Source organism: Rousettus aegyptiacus, unplaced genomic scaffold (genome assembly GCF_014176215.1).
Source record: "Rousettus aegyptiacus isolate mRouAeg1 unplaced genomic scaffold, mRouAeg1.p scaffold_m13_p_4, whole genome shotgun sequence".
Lineage (NCBI taxonomy): Eukaryota > Metazoa > Chordata > Mammalia > Chiroptera > Pteropodidae > Rousettus > Rousettus aegyptiacus.
Genome location: NW_023416307.1, coordinates 119,343,554 through 119,366,187, shown reverse-complemented (window position 1 = coordinate 119,366,187; position 22,634 = coordinate 119,343,554). Strand labels below are relative to the sequence as shown.

General features: G+C 44.9%; 1 protein-coding gene across 6 annotated transcripts in view; it reads left to right on the top strand.

Annotated features, from left to right (window-relative positions):
- Window positions 1–22,634, top strand: part of SRGAP3 (SLIT-ROBO Rho GTPase activating protein 3) — a 228,604-nt gene that overhangs the window by 166,768 nt on the left and 39,202 nt on the right. For 2 of the 6 annotated variants that reach the window (XM_036218674.1, XM_036218676.1), the window contains exons 8-12: window positions 1,474–1,575; window positions 3,860–4,057; window positions 8,227–8,311; window positions 14,341–14,368; window positions 16,865–16,951. In XM_036218674.1, coding sequence (XP_036074567.1) covers window positions 1,474–1,575; window positions 3,860–4,057; window positions 8,227–8,311; window positions 14,341–14,368; window positions 16,865–16,951 — 500 coding nt within the window. Of the gene's footprint in view, window positions 1–1,473; window positions 1,576–3,859; window positions 4,058–8,226; window positions 8,312–14,340; window positions 14,369–16,864; window positions 16,952–19,335; window positions 19,439–22,634 lie in introns of all 6 variants that reach the window. The other 4 variants (XR_004950334.1, XM_016134853.2, XM_036218677.1 and 1 more) reach the window with 3 other exon arrangements.

The following is a 22,634-nucleotide window of genomic DNA, read 5'->3' as shown; positions in this document are numbered from 1 at the left end:
CTTAGCCAAGGAATTTACCACTAATACCCTAACCCCGTTGACTCAAGTTCCCCACTTGCAGAGTTGCAGGACCTTAGTGCTCCCTAAAATCCCTCCCAGTTATGTCTAGATGACCCTAAGAAAGTCCCATGTCTGCACACAGTCATTTCATATTCTTCCCTTGTATCACAGCCACTTTGGCCAGCATCCTCACCAGGGCACTGCCTGGCCTCCAATACGGAAAGCATACCACCAGCTGAGTTTCCTTCAGTGCTTGTGCTGCTCACACCCTTGCTACCCTTGGAAAACAAAACGTGGGAGAAGGCACTTGTCTCTGGCCCCATGGCAGTATACTGGTTACTCAAGTTTCACAAAATACCATATGCAAATAGCTCTTCGAGCTTTCCATGTCATTCCCCCCTCTCTCTAGGGCTCAGGCCCTGCTCCCGGACTGATGGAGGACAGACATCAAGTGTCATATCTGCCCCCCCCCATCTCCATCATCTCTCCTCCCCAGGGACATGTGCATAGAACTTTCTCCTAGTGGCTCCATTTTCTCCACCTAGATATATCCCACCCATGCACATGGGAATCGGAGGGACCAGACGCCGTCAGCCCTAGATCCCTTGGGAGCTCTGCAGGGCCATCTGCTGCCCTCGCTTGGCAGGGAGATACAAGGAGGCTCATTAGCAGATGGCATTTACTGGACACTCCAAATGGTTCTACTCGCTTTCTTCATTTGTAAAAGAGATGCCTTCTGCAAGGCTTCCTACAGCTCCTGCCCCATCCCTCTGCCCTCATGTCCAGCCCTTTTGCCCCATCATCTGGACCTAGAGATTCTGACCTCATGGTTACCGCTGATGACTGCGAAGTTTGGGTTGCCTCGTTAGCGGGAAATAACTAGTAAATAAATAACAGAGTCCTACTGTCCCTTATGATCTCAGCTGAATCATCCCAAGGAGCGTACCTACAGGTGGTAACAGACCCCTGGGTGGAATCAGTATAGGAAGAACGGTTTTTCTCCCCTACTCTACCCCTCCTCCACCTCTCTTCCAGTCAACCAGCTGGGGGAGAAGGTCTGTAAGAGTGAGACTGCCTCACAGTTCGTTGGTCTCTGAAGTATCTACCTGCTAGAGAATAGGAGCACTCTGCTAATTGTTCCCCAGTCATTGTTCTTTTCACTGGCTTCTCTTAGGCAGTTGCTTTCCTACCACAACTTTCTGCCTGGAAATTAACTAACCAGTCTCAGTTAATGAGATTATGTCAAAGCTCTTAGTAAACCCTCAAGAGTATACAATATAGAAGACCACAACTGAAAGGCCACACTTTGCAATGTGAGAGGGTGGCTCCTGGTTCCTATCTGGAGTTACCAGGTATAAGCTATGTGACCTTGGACAGGTCATTTAATCTCTAAGCAGTGATAGCTCCTGCCCTAGCTCCACAGAGGTGATGAAGGCACTGGGCAACCATAGGTGGGGGCTGTCATTTTTACAGGTGTGCCAGGTCAGCGCTCAGCAGCCCGTCCAGACAGAATTGCTCATGCGGTACCACCAGCTGCAGTCCAGACTGGCCACTCTCAAGATAGAGAATGAGGAGGTGAGTGAGCCCCTCTGCCCTGTAAGGGATTTCCTTACAAAGGCCTACCTTATCTCGGGGAGTCCACTCTTGCCATAGAACACATAAGAAAGTAGGGTTCGTCTGTAAGATGGACTATTGCATGGTCGTTAAAACCATGCACACCAAAAATCTTTCATGGTAAGGGTGAATGCTCATAAGATGTTAAGTTAAAAAAAAAACAAAGAGGAAATAAAACTGTTCAGTATTATCATAACTAGGGTACACTAGAGCAGCAGGCCCCAAACTTTTTGGTACCAGGGACCAGTGCTCCTATGAGAATCTAATGCCTGATGATCTGAGGTGGAGCTGAGGGGGTGATGCTAGTGCTGGGGAGCGGTTGCAAACACAGATGAAGCTTCGCTCGCTTGCCTGCTGCTGCTCGCCTCCTGCTATGCAGCCTAGTTCCTAAGAGGCCATGGACCAGTAGACATTTGTGGCCCAGGGGTTGGGGACCCCTGCACTAGAGTATGTACATATGTATCTGTGTGTATTCACGGGCATACAAAAAAGACTGGAAGGAAATACTTCAAAATGTTATTTATAGTTATGTCTGGGTTGTAGACTATAGGTGATCCCTGTTTTCTTCTTTGTGTTTTTCTCTATTTTCTACAATGAGTTGGTATTATTTTTATCATCATAAATAATAATAGTTATTAAAAATTATACAATTAGGTAAATAACCCAGGGCACACTGAATGTGTCATGGATTCTGAGCTCCAAGGTATTTCTTTCTTACTGTGGCCAGCATACCTCCCATGCAGCTGGTGATGGGGCTAGGTGGGGAACGTCCTATTCCAGGCTCGATGTCTCCATGCAGGGAGTATGTCGACCAGCTGGAGGACACTAGGATGTGGGAAGTGTCAGCCGAGATCATGGGCAGCTTTGTCTCTAAGAAGGGCATTCACTGTTGGAGATGGGGTGTCATAGTTTCTATCTTCACATCTCAAGAGGACTGTCCTGGGCAGAGAGAGCTGGTTTGCTCTGTGTCTGCACAAAGGACAGAGCTAGGACGAACATGAGACAGATTGTTCAGAATGATGACAAATCAAAGCAGTCCCTGGGGGGAGGTTATGTGGTGACAAATTATATATTTGCTTTTAAAACTTGAGGAGAGAAAGGAGATGAACCTATATATTCCTGCTCCACATCTTTCCTCAAAGCATTTTCAATTGTTCGCATGGAACAGTATATGGATAATAATGTTAATGGAATTTAAATTGGAAAGAACGAAGCAAGTGTTCCTTTGTATAGACTGTTCATGGCCATGGAAATGCTTGATTTTGAACCCGAGCTTCTGTCAGATGGTTTTAGAAAGAGCTGATTCATTCCTTTATTTATTCAAGTATTTGTTCCCCAAATATTTGTCCAGATATTTATTAAGCACGTTATGTGTGCTAAACATTGTGCTAATACAGAGTAAAGTGAGCGAGCAAGATAATATAGTACCTCCTCTCGTGGAGTTTATATTCTAGTGTAAAAGACAGATAATAAAACACAAAAAGCAAACAAACCAATAAATGAATGAATATGCAAAGTATTAGACAGAGATAGGCACTACATTAAAAATGGTAGTCAGGGGGGCCCGCTGTTACCAAGAGGTGACATTTAAGTTGAGATCTGAGTGATAAGAAAGAGGCTTTGAGCAGCAATGATTTAACGATGAATTTATATGTAGCTTCTCCTGGAACTGTTTTGGAATGATGCTCCATCATTCTATAGGGCCCACCATTTAGGCACAAGTCAGTGAAGGGGTATTGTGAGGTGGGAGCTCATGTGCCTTGCATGTGTAACCCGTCTGAGGATCCCACTTGATCACAGGAGAGAGGTTGGAGTTTTGGAGAACTGACTAGACAGCAGTGTCTCAGCATCTGTGTTCCTCGAGGTTCTCTTTTCTGTCAGGCTTTGGATAGGACTCAGGCAGCAGATAGCTGGAGAACTATCTGCCATTGTGCTAAATGCAGAGTAAAGTGAGGATGGCTGCTCACCTTATCCGGACTTTGTCTCCTCCCTAAAGGGTACCAAGAATATTTCTAGTGTTGTCATTTTTCTCAAGCGACCTGCCATTGGAGGAGCTAGTTTGGGGCTATATAATCAGGTATAAAGAGAAACAGACCTAAAAACCTGAGTTCCTTGTTTGTCACAATATTTTCTAAGGTTCTTTCTGGCAGAAGCAATCCAATAAAACGACTAGATTGGGCTACCTGGGAGAAAGACTTTGCATTCTGACACTGAAGGATTTTTGTTGACATGCTGTTTTTCCCAGGTGAGAAAAACCCTGGACGCCACCATGCAGACCTTGCAGGACATGCTGACTGTGGAAGACTTCGACGTCTCTGATGCTTTCCAACACAGTCGGTCTACAGAATCTGTAAAGTCTGCCGCCTCTGAGACCTACATGAGCAAGATCAACATCGCCAAAAGAAGAGCCAACCAGCAGGAAACAGAAATGTTTTATTTTACAGTAAGTTGTGTCCTGGACCCAGAACCTGCTGCCTGCTCACCCAACTGGCATTGACTTTTGGGGAGCAGCCCATGCTAGTGGGAGCCAGCAAAACCGTGTGGGTCAGTTAGACCTAAAATTCTTCCAACATGCTTCTCAAATTAAGTTGCCTGGCTTGGCTTTGTGAAATTCAGGAAGCAAATTACCAATGGATAGCTTTGGCACTGATCTTGAATTGACAGTTATTGCATCTTTCCTGTTATGGAAAAAAAAAAAAAAAGAGGGCATGTTCAATTGGGTGAGAGGAAAATGGTAATGGAGCCAAGTGTACACCCACGTGACTACCCTAAAGTTTAGTGTATGGTTGTCATGTTGTGTTGTCTTCAGTTGGGGTACAGGCTTTTGGAAGCAATGCCCTGTGTGAGCCGTGCAAATTGCTGGTGAGTTGCCAGCTCTTCATGTAAAATCCTAGATTGCTAACATTTAACTCAGCCAGGGACAGGGAAGAACAAGAATAAGGGGCATTGAGGCTTTAGTTCACTGTGTGTTTAGTGAACATAGAATTTGGGATTGGAAGGGACCTTAAATCTTCCATCTGATGCTTGATCCCATTCAGCCATTTCCTTGCCAAAAAATCAAATAGATTCTGCTTGAACAGCCCCAGGAGGAAAAGCTCCCTTTTGCCCTGAACTGCCCTTTTGTTTGGCTTGTGACTGGCTATAGATATTATATTATAATGTTTTCCCTTTTCTCTGTTATTTTCAGAAATCTGCTGCACTAAAATTTCTAGTCATTGATCTTGATTCTGTGTTCTGGGGCAACTGGAGAGAAGCTAATTCTACAAGACAGTCTTTGGCGTAGTTACAGGGAGCTGGGCTTTTATTTCTCCAGGCTAAACATATCTGGTTCTTTGCTTTTGAATGGCCTTAGCATCCTTGTGATTCTCTCCTGAATATGTTCCATTTGTTGATGCCTCTTCTAAATTGAGACTACCAGCAGAGGTCTGACCAGCACAGAATAGAACTAAATTTGCACCTCCTTTCACAGTGGATGCTATGCTCCTTTTCAGATGTCCTAAAATCATATTTCTTTTTTTTTTTCTTGAAAGTTAAGTTAATATCAGTTAAATCTCTATTTCCTACACATTGCCATTGCATCAGAGGCCACTCTCCTCCTAAAAGATGTGTAGGCGACATCTTGGGTAGGTGTTATGTTTATCAACAGTTAGATTTCCTCTTAATGGCTCCAGACCGTCAAGATTCTGATCCAGTTGTTCAACATAAATGCTGTCTCTTCAGATCTTGTGTCGTCTGCAGATTCAGTGAGCGTAGCTCCATGCTTTAACGTTTGTCAATTAAAAATAATAATGGGTATACTAGGGGCAAGGCCAAAGGCAGAGTTGTTAAAAATACGTCATTAGGCTGGCATTGATCCACAAATCAGCACTTTTAGGTTGTGGTCATTTAACCAGTCACAAAGCCACTCAGTTCTAACATCCCGCTCCATCTTGGGATTGGTCTTGTCAGATCCCTTGTCAAAAACCAATAGTTGACACTCTTCGACTTTGTTGTTTTAATGAAAGAAAACATAGTTAGTCTTAGTGAATCAGCTAATGCTAATTTCTGGGATTTACCACTTCTGCTGAGGACCTCCGATGTTTGCAGAGAGAATTTATGCATTGCAAAGATACATAAAGAGTGCATATGAGTATTAATTCATTCTGACAACAGAAGCAAATAAATCTGGATGGCAGAAGCAGGAAAGGGGGTCCAGCCTGCTTGAAATTAAGATATAATTTACCGATGTCATGATTAAGGGTCATCGATGCTACATTTTAATCTTAATAGTCAGTTTTTCAACCTGGTCAGCTAATGCAACTCCTGACTTAATGTTGTGACATTATTTTGAGCATTTTGAAGGATATAATATTTCTTTTAATTTAGACATCAGTACAATTTAGACATCTTTCCTTCACGGGTCACATGTGAAGCCAGGGTGAAACTTCGAAGTGGGCAGAGTCCACAGGCCCCAGAGCTCCAGGGTGAAAGTGAATAACCCACCAAGGCTTGAGTTACGCGTTTGGAATTAGAGCTTCAACTACCAGGAGCAGTGAAGCATGGTAGAGAAAATGTCTCCTTATACCCTGCTGTGTTTTTATGGTGAATTTTTAAACACATGATAAAATTAAGAGGCATTACTACTAGAAGCATTCAGAAAGAGCCTCTAGGTGAGTAGTTATCAAACTGAAGTGTGCATTTGAATCACGTAGGAAGCTTGTTTAAAACATAGATTCCCAGACTACCACCCTCCCTGAGGTGGGGCCTTGGTAATGTGAACACTTCTGGGCCTCTGTGGGGTTTTCCTCAGGTATAAACCGAGGTGTTAGGCTCCCAATATTCCAGAGTAGGAATCTGCATATCAACCCCCTCCTTGGCTGGGTAGGAGGCCCCTGGTCTCTGTACCATACTTGGAGAAACACTGTGAGTCTACTCTCATTCTCCCCTGAAGAGGGCGTGGAGGCCAAGGAGTGTTCAGTAATCTGCCCAAGGTCACACACTGAGCGGCAGCAGCTTTAAGCTCCTGTCTCCTCTGGGAATGGCGATGTTCCCTCCATTTCCATCCAAGATTGTGGTGAAGACCTAATGAACATGTTTGAAAACTGTCAAGGGCTCTGTGGTTACAAGGGAGAGTAACTCTAAGTGACCAAGAGACAAGGTCTTAGAAGCTAAGAAGAACCTGGCCAAAGAGAAGGGACACCACAATCTCCCATCAGCCCAGCCATTCCAGAAAGCCACTGAGGGGGGCCAGGGTGAGGTGACCTCAATATTATCTGTGCACATGTCATCCCCACACTCCATGGGCCTTGCCCCCTACAATTGTGTTCAACGGGAAGATAGTAATGTTCCAGACATTTACGGGTCATATCGGGGCGTCCTGAGCCTCTGTGGCTCACTTCTCTGCTCCTCTGTACCCCTTTCTGAACATTCTGGCTGGGGCAATAGAATGGATTTCTGTGAGAGAAACTTGCTGGCAGATTTGGAGCAATCGCGTCCATCCCTGTCTGCTTAGAATGCTGTTTCCCACCATGTACCTACATGGCCGCTTTCTCACCTCCTTCAGCTCATATGTCAACTTCGCAGTGAGGTCTGCCCCAACTCCCAGTCCCCAATTTTTGCTTTATTTTCATTCTTAGCATTCACCACTATCTGACCAATTGTGTATTTTACTTACATTTATCGTTAGCTTGTTATCTCTCTCTACTCTGCTACTTTAGCCTCACCAAGTCAGGGATTCAGCTAAGTCCCTCAGCACCTACAATATGCAAGGCCCAGCTGTAGGAATTGGATCCAGAAGTGTCCAGCAAAGGGATGCTCCAGGAGGGAGGGCTCTGGCCCTGTGTTTCAGTGATTTGGAGGTGGTGATGGGAGGACAGCAGTAGGGAGCAAGAAAGCTGGTCCCTGTTCGTTGGCTTGGCTGAGGCCTGGCTGGACTTGGGGCAGATAGATGCATTTCTGTTCTGGGGGGGCCCTGTCCATCCCCACTGCTTCAAAGTGCATTGTGCTTGGCCAGGCTCCTGAACCAGAGACAGCCTGGGGGTCCCTGGGATCTTGGGCACATCACTTAACTGTGCCAACCTCACTTGCCTCATCTGCAAAAAGAAGAAAATATATCACCCAATGCAGTTGAGGTTATTTTAATGTAAAGGTCTCTAGGGGCCCGAGAGCTCTTCTTCCTCCAGACCAGGGGCCGGATAAAAAAAGACTTGTTCCGACAGCTCCAGTGAAGTGCTCCTGCCTCAGCTGTGTGCCCCCGGGATCATTCTGTCTTCATTGCTCTTGGTCCAAAAGCACAGTGGAGCTTTGATGACTGAAGAAGCCCTCTGCTCGCAGCTCCCACAGTCCTCACCTGACAAAAGTGCCTTTCACTGCTCCCTGAGCTTTCTTCATGTTCCCAAAACTGACCTGAAATGCCTGAAGCCCTCAGGACTGGGCAGCCATGCATGGCAGAGCTGAGCATCTGACAGAGAAGAGCAAATGAGTGGATGCAGAGGCCCCCTTTCCCCATACGGGGGTCCACCCTCATGCTACAATCTCCCTTTGACCTCTCTTCCCTGGAGTCGCATTACAGAGGCAGAGATTGTGGGACTTGGCCCTGCAACCTGTCATGTCTTTGTGCCTTGTGTCTTACAGAAATTTAAGGAGTACGTGAATGGCAGTAACCTCATCACTAAGCTGCAGGCCAAGCACGACTTACTCAAGCAGACCCTGGGCGAAGGTGAGTCAGGTGGTGGCGGTAGCCTGTGAGGAGGGCCTGTCTTCCCTGCTGGATTTCGTTGTGGCCCTGTGAGCTGTTTCACCTTGAGGCACTGGGTACTTGGCAGTATGAAGCCTGGTATTGGGGCCACCTTCAAGGACTATGCAGGCTGCCACAGTCTGTGGTCTACAGCCCTGGAACAGATGCTGAACAGGGTCTGGTCTGGTTGCAGAAAATAGGGGCAAATACAAACATTGGTTTAGGTTGTGGGAAACAGTTCAAGGCAAAGCGATTAATGAGCCCCAACAGATAGGGGATAGGAATGCAGGGACACAGGGGTGCACCTTCATGCTTTTCACAGATACTCTTTGCCAGGAATAGTATTGGAGTATCTGGCCAGGATTCTGAGTCAAAAGAAAAGCCATATATATAGGGCAGAGTTTGGTCCTTGAGAGGTCTGAGGACGAGGCTTAAAACTATCCAAAGTTTCCAATGATGGTTGGTATAAAATCCCAACTTCTCTCATGACACACGAGGCTTTACATTATTTAATCTCCACTTATTTTGCTGACCTCATCATCTGCCATTCTCCACTCCCTTACTATGCTCTAGCCACACTCAGTTCTTTTCTTCCCTACAAAATTCATTGAGTTTATTCCTGTCCCAGGGCCTTTGCATATGCGGTTCCCCATGCCCCGACCACAGATTTCTGTATGGATGGTTCCTTATCCTCGGTGAGACTCTCCTTGCCACCTGACATCAAGGAATCACCACCTCTGTTCCAACATTCTGTCTGTTTGATTTTCTTCATCTCATTCATCACTATGTGAAATCATCCTATGTATTGTTTGTTCACTTACTTATTGTCTTTGGTCATGCCCACGACCCCCAACAGTATCATATCGTCAATCAGACTATGGACTTCCTTGCTTATTTTCCCCAGTGCCTAAAACAGTGCCTGGCTCATAGTCCGCACTCAATTAATAGTCACTGAATGAATATTGAATGGAAAAGTCACCAGAACATGAACTAGGACACAAGGTCAGGATTGTTTATAGCAAGTCCTGGTTGACCCTGGGACTTGGTATGAGACTTAGTTGTGAGTGCAGGCTGACTGGGGGTTTATGAAGCTGCTGAGCCCTGCTTGGAGCACCCTTAGCTTTCACACTCAGGTGTATTCTGTTTGGAGAGAGGGCTGTAGGCTGAAAGATGTGCTCCACCAAAAGGAAAGGACACATGGGGTCCAGGAAATAGGGAGCCAAAAGGAGAGAGATGAAAGCAATTTCCAAGTTGATGATTCCAGTAGATCCTGAGATGACAACTTGAAGCAGGTCTAGAGGTCACCCAGGAGTTTGGGAGCGGGGGCAGGAAGAGCATTACAGGATGAGAGTTGTGCTGGGGCCTGGGGCTGGCATCTATTGGCCATTGAGTGTTTGCCGCCCACAGCATGTCCTTGCTCTTCATTGGATCACTGTCTTCTCCTTGTGGGTGCACATCCCAGTGGCTGTGCTCCGGCCATACAAGACCTCCTTAGCCCTGTCCACTTGGCAACTATCAAGCAGGCTGCCAGGATCTGCAGATGCTTGGCATCGGTGAGCCCTATGCTTTAGAGGGAACAGCCCTCTAAACGAGCTGGGAGAAAGTTCATGAATTCATAAAAAACTTAGTAATGATAACGTTGTCACAGAAATACTGGATGAATTGCCAAATGAATGGTACAGGCTGAGGGCTGTGAGTCAGGAGAAGAAGGGATCACCATGGACCCAGGAGAGCTGGGACAGCTTCAACGAAGATAAATGACCAGGGCTTGGAGGAATAACCAGGGGTTTAAAATTAATATCAATGGAACATTTTCAATCAACTTTGTTTATAGATACGTTATATACAATAAGATACACCCATATATATGTAGAAATCAGTCTTGATGAACACAAATGCCTAGGTGTAACCACTCATATCAAGATATAGAACATCTTCATCACCCTAAAGGTGCCCTGGGCCTCTTTGTAGTCAGTCTCCCCATACTTCACCCCCAGCAACCACTGATCTGATTTCTGTCACCATAGATTACAGTTTCGTGTGTTCTAGCTGGTGAGAGCTGGGGAACTTTGGGGGTGATGAAAATATTCTATAACCTGATTTGGGTGGTGGTTCTACGTGGGTATATACATTTGTCAGAACTCATTAACTGAGGGGTAAGAGTGGGAAAAAATGAGTTGCAACGAGTCTTTTCTTTATTTCCCCTGACCCCTCTACATTCTGCCTATCCTGACATTTTAGTATTGGGCCAGGTGAGTGGGGCCATGGAGGAGTGTGGGTAACCAAGAGGGAACCAAAACAGCAAGAACAGAGCAAAAGGGAAGAGACAGAAAATGTTAGAGAGGAGCTTGGGTGAGTGTGTGAGGGGGGGTAGCTTTCACGATCAGCATTAAAGAGGAGGGTTGGTTTTTATGGTCATAGGGCCAAAGGCTGAGGGCTCTTTTTCATGAGCCATGTAACAAAGGGCAGGTCAATATGAGCTGGTAGCTACTTACATTTTTGAAATCACATGCTTTGGATTTAGAAAACTAGATGTTCTTTTAAAAAATAAGACCCCAGATGACAAAGTGCTTCTCTCTGGCTCCCCCATGAGCACTCTCAGATGCAACCTTCTATTACTGCCCTGGCCTGAATGGCCTTAATGAAATAATAATTACCAGTTTTGGTGGGCATAACTCTTGACCCATTTTGTCTTCCAGATTTATTTAGCCTTCAGTTACACTTTGCTCTGAGGTATGATTTACCAGTCCTTCTTCTGAGTCCTTCAGCACCAAAAAGCTACAGGAAAATGCAGCTTTAGAAAGAGGCCCCTAGGAGAACTGCCATAGTCCTGCTTTCCAGTAAGCCCGCGGTGGAAAGGCCCACTGTGCTGCTCTCGATAACCGAGATGGGTCTTAGTAGACTGGTCAATTCTGGGGCAGTTCTTTTTTAACGAACTTTTTTGTTTTAGACTAGTTTTAGATTTACAGAAAAGTTGCAAAGATAGTGCAGAGCTTCTGTGTCCAATTTCTCCTGTTATTGACATCCTACATTAGTATGGTGTTCTGCTCACAATTAAGGAATGAATATTGATATGTTATTATTAACTGTATTAACTACAGTTAATAAATTATAGAATTTCTGAAAAAACTGAAGCTGAGACCAAAACTTTAGTCATTTTTGTTTGTTCACTGCATGATAAAGGTATATATGGATTTGTAGGGCATTGGGCAAAAAGAGAGAATTTGTGAATAGGAAAATTTGTATTGACTTAGATTGATAAAGTTATTGCCCACTGGGCAAGGGGGACATGGAATAAGCAGGCCAGAGAGAGCTCAGAATTTTGGCTAATTTATTTTTTCATGTATTACCAGATGATTCACCTTTACCTGAGCACATTGACTCTTTCATTCATTAGAAAGCCCTTTTAAGAATGGGGCTAGGGGTAGGGTTATACCTGCATCAATGACCTTTTTATATCATCTGATGGCCATTTTGATCGTGGAGGGATAATCTGAAAACTTTTAGAAAAACAGGTGAGAAATGGGCCAAGTGGAATATTTCAACTAAAAAGATACTTTTTCTCTCCTCCTCTCCCCCCACTTCCACCCCTGACCCATGATGTTATTGTCTCCCCTTAGGAACTAAATCTCTGAAGGTGGGGCATCTCCTCCACACGCTTGCGGCATGCATCCGAGGCCCTGCGTGCCCGGGGTATGGTCCATGGCTCCACCTGGGGTGTGAACCCAGGGCCTTCTGTGCAAAGCAGATGTGCTAACCACTACACTATGGACCTCCCCTCTTTTTTTTTTTTTTTTTTTTTTTAATTAATGAAATGAAGTGTCATATCAAATGCCTGAATTTTTCTCAGGTACTGTTTTGCCAGCATGGCTGAAAGAAACCACAAGCTAGAGGAAACAAAATATTTTGGGTCACCTTCACTTAGAAGTGAATTTTTAAACAGAGTTGACCCTAGATACACAAGTCAAAAAAGCTTCTAGGTGTCCCACGAATTGGCATTTTTTGTTAGAAATGATATCACTGCTACATCTTGGAAAAAAGAGTATTTGCCCTTATATACCTTTGGTTGTTATTATGTTGCTTTATTGGCCAGAGAATTCTTAGTTTATCATCTCTGAGTCTTAGATCTCTGACCTTTTTATTGCTCTGTGTAGTCTGTAAGCTCCAGGGCTTACACCCAAGCTATAGGTGGTTTTTCAATTTATTAAAGCCCCTCAAGGATGAATAGTGTTTGTCTATAAAAAGGAGGAGACATAACCTTTTTCAGGCCAAGATTTAATAGCCCATTACAGAGCAAAATGTCCACCAGGACCAGACAGTCTGACCTTCTAGAAAATGACCAAGCCACTAACTATAAAATATTTTTTTCTAATCCTAACAGTTCTCATAAGGTAAAGGGCAGAGCGTTTTTGATTTCTGATATTTGTTAGAAGTTGAGACAGCAGATTCCAAAAGATATTGGTAATGGGATTCTTAAGTGCTGGAAGGTGATCTAAAGCTGAAGGAGCATAGATTAGATTCCTTGCCTTGAGTGTGTGCTGACATTTCACTGCAGGACCTAAATCCTTTGATTCTACCTCCCCATTTCTTCCTCCCCTTCCTTGTCTGTTCATTCATTTATCCATCCATCTATTCAAAAGCCCAGGCACTGTGTGGCAAAGACTGGGGGCACAGAGTATACAAGACAGACAAGGTTTCTGCCCTCATGGGGAAGAGAGACCTCAAATAGTAAACAAACTACTGAATAAAGAATTATAAGCATGATAAGTGCCATGAATGGAACATTTGGGCTGAGATAGAAAACAATTGTGTATGTGGCGGGCGGGGGTCTGGGGAGCCATGGGGGCATCTGCTTTAGGTTGGGTGATCAGAGAGGCCTTTGAGGGAAAATGCCATTTAGGCTGAGAATGAAGAGGAAGGTGTCAGCCACATGAAACCCAGGGAAAGTCTTGAGGCAGAGGGAACAGCAAGGGCAAAGATGGGAAGGAATGCGGTGAGTCAGAGCTTAAAGGACAGTGTGACTGCCCATTAGGGCACCCGGAGGAGTAGATAATTTGGAACCAAGAGGTGGAGCGGGAAATTCCTCCTAGTCCCCTTTGTGAATTAACTGCAGCCCTGAGGGGAATAATGTGCTTTATAGTCAGTGCAGGCCATTGGCTCACCCCTCTCATGGGTTACCATTGGCTCCAACTCAGAGTCTTGAGACTACGTGAAAATTTACCTCAAATTGGTATCTGGTAGAAATTTACTCCAGATCCCAAACACACAAATCAAGCAGAACACATTTGTCTTTTTAAAGTAACTTTTCTCCTTTCTTGCTTTGGTCTTTGGCTCCAGTACAGGCAACCGCAGTCATTCTTGCAACTGCTTGTGCCTTTGGTCAGGAATTAAGGAATCGTGTGCCAACCCACTCCAAGTTCTATTTTCAGACCTTTGTTACCCTCCAGCTCCCCTCATTTCTCTCCTCAGCCTCATTCAGCTTTTTTTTTTTGGTAGAGAAAATAAATGCTTGGACAGCACTGGCCTAGAAATTCTCTACTGCTCCCCATAAAGGCACTGAAGTACCGAATCATGCTATATGGATGAACTTCAAAAGCACCATGCTAAGTGAAAGAATACAAAAGACCACATATTGCATGATTCCATTTTTTAAAATTGTCCAGAAATGTTCTTATCGCAGAGGTTCTGATTCAGAAGGCCCATGGGAGAGCCCAGAAATCTGCATTTTTAACGAGGGCCCCAGGTGATTCTGATGCCATCTGTGCTGTACTTTGAAATCACTAAAAAAAATGTATGTGAACAATAAAAAGAGATGTATGTGAACATAGTCCCACGAATAAGAGGAACTGGGGATTTAATAAGAGGCGGTTCTTTCCAACAGACCGTACCTTAGGAACGATTCGGTTCTCCATTTCACAAATGATTAATACCAGTTATTTTATGTTCTTAGGAAAAAGATGAATGTTTTCTGGTTAAAACAACTAAACGTCAGTATATACTTTTCTTTCTAGGGGAAAGAGCAGAATGTGGCACGACCAGGTAAGAGCTGGCGATCTTGTTTTCGCTTGCCTGCTGCCCTTAGGTAGGGGTGGGATGAGGTGGGAGGAGCAGGAGTGGAGGAAGGCTGGAAAGACAGACTTCGGTGAGAGCTTAGACAAGCTGAGGTATTCTTAGAGTGGGACAGCTCTTCACCACTGTCCCGAGGGGATGGTGTGGCTATGCTGAGAGGGGAGGAGAATGTGCTATTTGGGCTGTTCTGCTGGTTCTCGGCTTAGACTGAAGCCACGCCCCCTCCAGGCTGGTGATGGGGAGGGGCTTTCAGAGCTAATTTCAGTGGGGTATCTCCCCTGTGACTGCACAATCCATCGGGTGGGACAGTAATATATTGCAGAGTGGCTGAAGGGAACCAGTAGAGGCCGGAGGCTGTGGGGTTGCTGTCGACTTATCTCCCCATCTGTTATATGACTGCTGAGCCGAAGTGGGGAACCCTGCCTAGGGTCCCCATTTGCCAATGCTTTGGATTTGGCTGGAATTACACACGTCTGGGCATACGCATGCGCATACCCACGTACTTGTGCACAGACGCCTCTACCGCCCGCACCCTGGCTTTGGACCTCACTGGCACTTGGATGAACTGATGCAGGGTCCCTTGCTGGGAAAATAACAAACGGGCAACTTCTGCTTTTTCTCCAGCTTGCTCAACATTACCCTTTGTGCTTTTCCCTGAGCAGACCAGAGCCAGTGAACACTTTCCACTCGGCAGCTGACAGCTGACAGGCAGATTTTCAGCGACTAGACCTTTCTGCTATTTTCAGAGAGTTTAGATCCATAAGCAGCCCTGTCATTACCCAGGTTGTGCCTTACAGCTTATCTGTCTCTGAGCTCCCAGCAATAGCTACCTCACTGCCAAGTATGCATTCAGCAGTTGCCCAGAGGCCTGCCCTTTCCCCGAGGTGGCAGTGGAGGGCTACCTTTTGTCTCATTCTGGACCCAGCGACCTGACGACATCCTTTTTCCACAAATTCTTCCCAGTGGCCCAGACTCCTAGAAAGCTTTAATACTTGGCAAGAGGGAAGATAAATCCTAAACTCTTTACTCATCTAGAAGGGAGTTGGCTAGGAAGAAGCTTGGAAAAAGCTCTGGGGTTTTCAGTTTGCTGGGCCCAGGATAACAGAGACTGAGGGCTCTGGAGAAGCTCAGCCTGGGCAGCTATTCCTCTAGGCCTGGGCAGTCTGGGAACATCAGGATGATACAGAATGCCAGGCAGTGACCTTCTAGCACATGGATCAGCAGATGTGCAGGATCACTTTCTAAGAACCTTTTAGAAACAAATCCCTGACTTATTTATTTATTCTGGCAAGAGGGAGTATTGTCATAGTCCTCAAAGAACAGAAGCCACATTTTACACCAAAGTCTGCAAATAGTGAAACAAATGGACAAAATGAGCCATTCCTCACATTTTCTTGATTCCTAGAATTTACACGAGAGAAGATTGTCCCAGTAGGTTGCAGGAAAGATCCGAAATCAAATCTTTGACCAGATCCCAGGGTCTACCTCAGAGAAAAGTTGAGATTTTGTTTGTTTGTTTGTTTTGTTTTTTTTGTATAGCCCACCGAGAATATTGTCTTCTACACCCTCTTTGACCTAGGGCCTGAGAAATCCAAGCTAGGCTTACCAGACCTCCCACTTAGATACACTGCAGCCATCTGCACTCTGGCTCTTGGCCAAGGTTGAAGGCAACTTGGTTAGTAAACTGAAAGCTTCCCTTTAATTCCAAAAATCATTTTGAACTTTCTCTGCAATGAATTGTCAACTCGGAAATGGTTTTTAAATTAATCTGAAATCCCTGGGTGAGATGTTTCTATACTGTGGCTCTCTGTGTCTTCCATAGTTTCCTGTCCAAAGTCAATGTCAGTGTGGGTGGTCATTTGAGCAGATCCCCCTCAGGCAGGTAGCTGCAGGCCTTGTACAGACGGAACACATTATATTTTGTAATGGGCCGGAACACATTATATTTTTCTCACCCTTAACCTCATCTTAGACTAGCTCGAATGAATAATAATCCCGTAATTTAGGCCAAACAAACAAAATAATGCACTTGAAAAGTATATGGTACCTCTCAAAGCCAGATGCAACCATAAGGTTTGATTATGGTTATTCAAACTAGGACTAGCTTCTTTAACTTAGGTTGATTTGCCCTCATGGTATGGATTAGAGGTGAGATCACTGGAGATTACTGTCCAAACAGATACAACCCAATTTACAGCCTCCAAGAGCCTGACCACCATTGAACTACAACATTGTTGCCATTTTGGACATTGATGCCCATGTCTATTAGGTTGTCCTTTTGGTCACGGAAAAATTTTGAGGCCGATTCCTGTGTTTCCAACATATGTTAATTTTCATCTTGGTTGAAAAGCAGAAAGGGGGCATTGGTCTCTGGTTTCTCTTTCCTCCTCTCCGTGGCTTTCTCTGTTCCTGTTTTCCCTGCCTCTCTCTCTCTCTTTCTTTCCTTTTTGCTCTGCAACTGAGCAGCAGAAGAGATGGAAGGCTTAGGCTGCCCCACTTTCCTTGGCTGAGCTGTCCCCCTGCTCCCCACTTTGTGCCCCACCCAGCATTTCAGTAAGTCGGTATCGATTTGATGTCATGCAAAGTTGGGATAGCTACGTTTCCTTGTCAGAGAGTCCAGTCAGTACACAGAACATCACACGAAGAGAGAAGTCTTGGTGTGATTCCAATAGTCCTTTGCTTTCTGGATTGGGCAGGAGAAATGGGAAGACGTATCCTATTTTCTCTTTATTATATAAACTTAAAGAAAAAAAAACGTCCTTAGGACTTATTTTGAGGAAACCCACCACCACTTGGGCACCAAGAGTTTTTGATATTGAGTGTCCAACACCTGCATTAAGAGTCTCTACTTTTGCTGGCCATTGGAGTTCAACAGATAATTTAATGCTACTGTTGGATGTCCTGTGATAAATTTAATTTCTCAACTTCACACTCACTGGAACCTGGAGTAGGAATAAATGAATTCTAACCCAATGACTTTGGGCAAGTTTCTTAATCTCTCATCAGCTCATTTGCCTTATGTCTAAAATGGGTTTAATAATTCTTGTTTACCTCACAGAGTTGTTGTGAGGGTATCATACCATGTGAGGTAAGGAAAAAAATCTGAGAACATTCAAAAATGGAAACTGAAAATACTATGAAAACAAGGTGGCGAAGTTGCTATCCTCATTATTCCTAATTCCAAGACTTGAAACCTATGGCCTTATGTCACATTTTAGCACTGTCTTTTGGCATTTGGAAATTCGAAAGCAGAAGAAATACCAGCCCCACATACCTTTATCCTCAAAAAATAAGTACCTTACAAAAAAGAAATGACATGGACTTAGCTAACCAAATTGACAAAAGATCCAAGGTGGGCTTGAAATAATCTTGCCTGTTATTTCTTTTCAAAATTTTGGTCTGTGCTTTTTATTTTGGTTCCAATGTTTGGGCAGCATGATATTTGGTTCGACTGTGTCTTTGCCCATGCATGTCCTGGAGCTAGCAGCATTTGCTCAATACCCCAAACGCCGAGGAGAAGTTGGTTAGAGTTTCCAGGATGGCTGGGCTACTGAGAGACACACAAGGCCAGTGAGCAGAGGCAGCATGACTCTCATTCACCTCAATTGGCTCTGCAGTCCATTAGATTTCTTGCCCATTCACAGAAATCAATCAAGACCTGGGGGATCAGGTCTTTGCTTATTATACATGTGGACATTATCTGTGCCAGGCTGGGTACCCCAACTTGTTGCTCTCAAAATTGTGAACCAAACCATTTGAAAATGAACTGCTTCTCTTAGTGAGGGGCACTCCTCCTAACCTCAGAGCCCTTTGCCCTGGAAGGCTGGCAACATTGAGTCAGGCCAACTTGGGTGGCAAAAGATGAGCAAATAAGCCGACACAGGTATATGCATGGTGAACAACTCTGGAAACTGGTCCAGTGTTTGTGGCTGTTTCACTGTTCCTGGTGAACTGTAGTGCGGTTTCCCCTCCCTGTTGCCAAGGCTGGAGCACAGGGAATGGAGATCCTAAAGCAAAGCAAGACACTTTCAACCTGACCCTGCGGGTCCTCCGCTGGCAAGGGTTAATGGGATGGACGAGTCCTTGGCTGGAAATGAAGAAGGGCCCTAAGGCTCCATGACTGGCCCAGTGGGAAAAAGCTTGGATTCGGAGCCAAAGAGCCCTGGGTTTGGGGCCTGGCTCTGCCAGTTCCCCTCTCTAGGCCTCAGTTTTCGCCTCTGTAAAATGAAGTCATACCTACAGGGTTGAGCTGATGTTAAGTGTGGTAATGGATTTGGAAGCCCTTTAATCGAAGTGTACTTGACTAAAGAACAGGATGTAATCATCATCCTGGGTCACCCCAGGACGGCAAAGAAGCTGTAGCCTCCCTCTTGGCATCAATTTCTTTATCTCTAAAATGAGAATAATAATTGCCTGGTTCTTAAATCAATGAAATAAAGATTAGTCAAGTGCATTTGAAATGCCAAGAGGCGTTAGGGAGATCAGTGCCCTGGTACATTGAGAGTTGAGACTAGGTGATGAATTAAAGTGAAAATAATGAAAATTAACCCTTCCAATCATCTTTGGAAGTCTCTTGCTTTCTCAGGCTACAGATTACATTTCTTTCCCCGATTCCCCCTCCATCTGGTCAGCTTTGCAGGATGACAGCCTCTGATTGGAGTTTCAGTGGTTTCCTGGACACGTGCTATTTCCCCCTGTGATTTAGAATGCATTCGTGTTATACGCGTCTTGCTTCCGACTGACATTGTGGGTAAATTAAGATTCCCTAAACATCCAAAGGCCTTCAGATGGAGCATTGGACACCAATGTGCTGGGGGTTCAGGGGCTTCCATTTGCATTTTGTGTTCTTCTCCAGTCATGGGTTTTAAGAGCGTCTTTCCCAGTTGTATGTTTACATTGGTTTCTTTCTTGATTTCTTTTATTCCGTTTTCCCCTAGGCCCCCCTGTCTTCCCCCTAAACCACAGAAAATGAGGAGACCTAGGCCTCTCTCAGTGTGTAGCCATAAACTATTTAACGGCTGTATGGAAGCGTTCATTAAGGTACTTGCTGGGGAGCCACAGAGTCCGCGAATGCACCCAATGTAATGGCAGCCTTTCTCCACCTTTTCCCCTCCGTCAACAGCCCTGCCCTAACCTACGGGAACTTTTGATCTGAGCCCTCAGGCAGGCCCTGTGGTGAGCTAGTTCCTCCCTGCAGCCTGCACTTAGCATCAGTGAGGGCTAATCAGAGCTTCCTTTGCCTCTGACCAGCTGCTGCTAAGTGCCTTCCCATGATTCTCAGGGATAAGATCTTGAAGAAACTCAGTGAAGTCCAAGTGCGGCTGAAATGCCAGCACCGTGGTCTCAGCCAGTGGGGTTGAAATGTCAGCACTGTGGCCCACGCTTTGTTGCTTCAGGACCCATGGTCCTAACTAGCCAGAGGGACAGTTAGAAAACCCCCCTACCTTGCTTCACACCCAAAAGGAGAGTGGCTGGAAGCAATGCAAAGAAAATCCTTGAGGGTTACAATGTATTTTTAAATAAGTGACTTTTTTTTTTTTAAAGTTAATAATAATACACCTGCAAAGGAAACACATACAATTTGTATGAGAGAAAACCTTCTCAATTAGTTTTGCTTTTCGTTAGGCAGTTTGAGAGAAGGGAGAAGAGCAAGGTAGTCCCTTCAGAATTCCAGGTTAACCCTTTACACTGTAAACTAAAAACGAAAACATTTCAGCTAGGTGAGTTTCTCCTTTCTTGCTCCTTGGATGCAAAGGGTATAGGATCAAGCCAGGGAAATGAAGATGATGACAGAGGTGTAAAGGACAGCAAGTGGGAGAGAGACCGAGGAAAGGGAGAGACACTTAACATTGGGGTCGGGGGGCAGGAGAGAAGTTTCCTGGCAGTTATTTCAGAGCCCACTACCATCCAATGAAGACACTTAAAAAAAAAAAAAAAAAAAGCTGACGTCGGAGGAAAAGTAAAGGCTTTGGGCTTAGCTGATGATTTTGGAATAGCGGAGGCTATCCTTGCCTGAATCCCCCATCCTTAGGGTGCACACAGAGCTTGAGGCAGAGGGAGGGGGTGGGCAGGAGAGCCTGGGTCTCAAGACTATCTCTGCCTGTGGGAAGGAGCAGTGGGGAAAAAGGGAAAGTGACACAGTAGGACACAAGACGGGACTGCCCAGAGGCGGGAAACAGCAAGGGCTGCTTTAGGATACCTCAGAGGAGTGAGGCCTGGAGAGTCCCAACAGGAGGGGGTGCTGCTCTGCATCCGGCAAGAGGTACTGTTTGGAAAAGGTGACTCGAGTGAGCACTTTGCCATCCAGTAGGTCATGGGAGAATGGGGTTGTGTCAAAAGGGTCTTTCTTTCTTTAGCCTCATTCCTCTCTCTGCCAAGACTTTCTTCTCATTCACTCTTGACCTTGGAAAAGCCACTCTCCGTAACCAAGTGGGGACTGAAAGGCACCTAAACTATTCTCTCTGCCCTCAAGGAGCTTATAAGGTCCCAGTTGGGAGGATTTTAACACAGAAAGCTGAAAGTATAAGGCAGTTCAGAGTGAGTGATCCCCATGGAAACAAGTTCTGTGAGAGCTCAGAGCAAGAAGAGCTATGAGCACTAGGACACAGGAGGCTTTTGGCAGGGCTTTGAAAGAAGGGTAGGAATAAAGCAGAGAGGAGTGGGACAGAGAAGTCCCTGAAAGGAGGAACAAAATGAATAAAGGCTCAGAGATAGGGATACCTTCTCTGATTTGCTCAGCTCTTTGGAAATGGCTGAGCAGTGAGGACACTTAGAAGGAGCTGACTCTTACGTGACAGGATTTGAAAATTAGGTGTTCTGTTTAATGAAACAGTCTTTTAATAGAGAACTCCTACATAACATGTGTGACTATCAAGTAATTCAGCTTTATTCCTCCTGTCAAACACATCAGGATTTCTTCCACCGTATGAGAGTTTGTGCCTTAGAGGTAGTCACCTTGGGCAGCCACATTCTTATTCTAAGTATGTAGCTGTTGCTTCGGTTTGTCAGTCTTCCTTAGTTAGAGCCTGTAGCATGGCCTTTGTCAGTGGCGCCAAACTTTGTAGTCGAATGGGCACCCTGGTCTTTAGATTGAGAACTGCCATTCAAAGCTTTGCAATGTCACCGGAGGTACACAGTGGCAAGAGACATATACTAGAATGGGGCTGGTGGACTGGCTTTGAAAAGAGCCCCCAAAGATGGATACTTCAGAGCACTGAACAGTGACGCATTGTGGTAATAAGTGCACAGCCTCATCAGGGGACTATTTGACTGAAAAAGAAAAAGTTCTATTTGTTAAATGATTGCCATTTTGTATAGTCACACTGTACTTATACCACATTCTATTGGTGCAGTTTAGCAAACTCTTCTGTGCACCTACTATGAGCTAGACAGTGTGCTGACAAACTTGCATGTAGCATGGTCTTATTCTCAAGGACTGTTAACTTTCAGAGCATGAGAAGGCAGTCTAATATAGTTAATCCTTCAACCTTTGTGAAGAGAATTTAATTTTCTCTTATGATTCATATGTTCTCTTATGATTCATTATGTCCATTCTCCATGGGCTAAGAATCCCTAGCTTTGAAATGCCAAACCTGTGAAAGGTTTTCCACTAAAATAACATCAGTGGGACTCTATGATTATGATAATTTAGAGGGACAAGGAAGCATCCCCAAATTAAGAATGATGGATAAGTATTGTTAGAGTTATGTTATACATTTCTGGAACCCTACCTGAATCGACCCTTTTCGAAATCCTTGATTTTTTTTTCTCCTCTCAGATAGAAGGAAACACAGTATTTATTTTAAATTTTGAAGCCCATGGGGCCTGCCCCTGGGGCAGAGGCAGAGTCTTCATTTTGTTTCTATAAAATGAGAATGGTAATTAGGTACCTCATGAGTGTACGATGCTATTAGCGCAAATGGGCTGATAGCTGTCATGTTTCTAGAGCGCTGTCTGGCACGTAGTAAGCACTTTGGAAGTTTAGCTGTTATTATTCCCATTAGCTGTTAGGAGATTGCTCACAGAGCCCCAGCTGACCTGACTGTTTGCTCAGTGCTAGGATTCAGGTAAGCTTAGCCAACATACGATAATTCCAGTTGTTGAGATGCCAGCAACTGAATAGATGGCACTAGCTTGAAGGTGCACATCCTCCAGTTTCTCTGTTCAGCTTCCTCAGGAGCCTGGATGAGGCTTAGCACCCACCACAGAGCCCGACCCGCTGCACGTATGAGAAGGA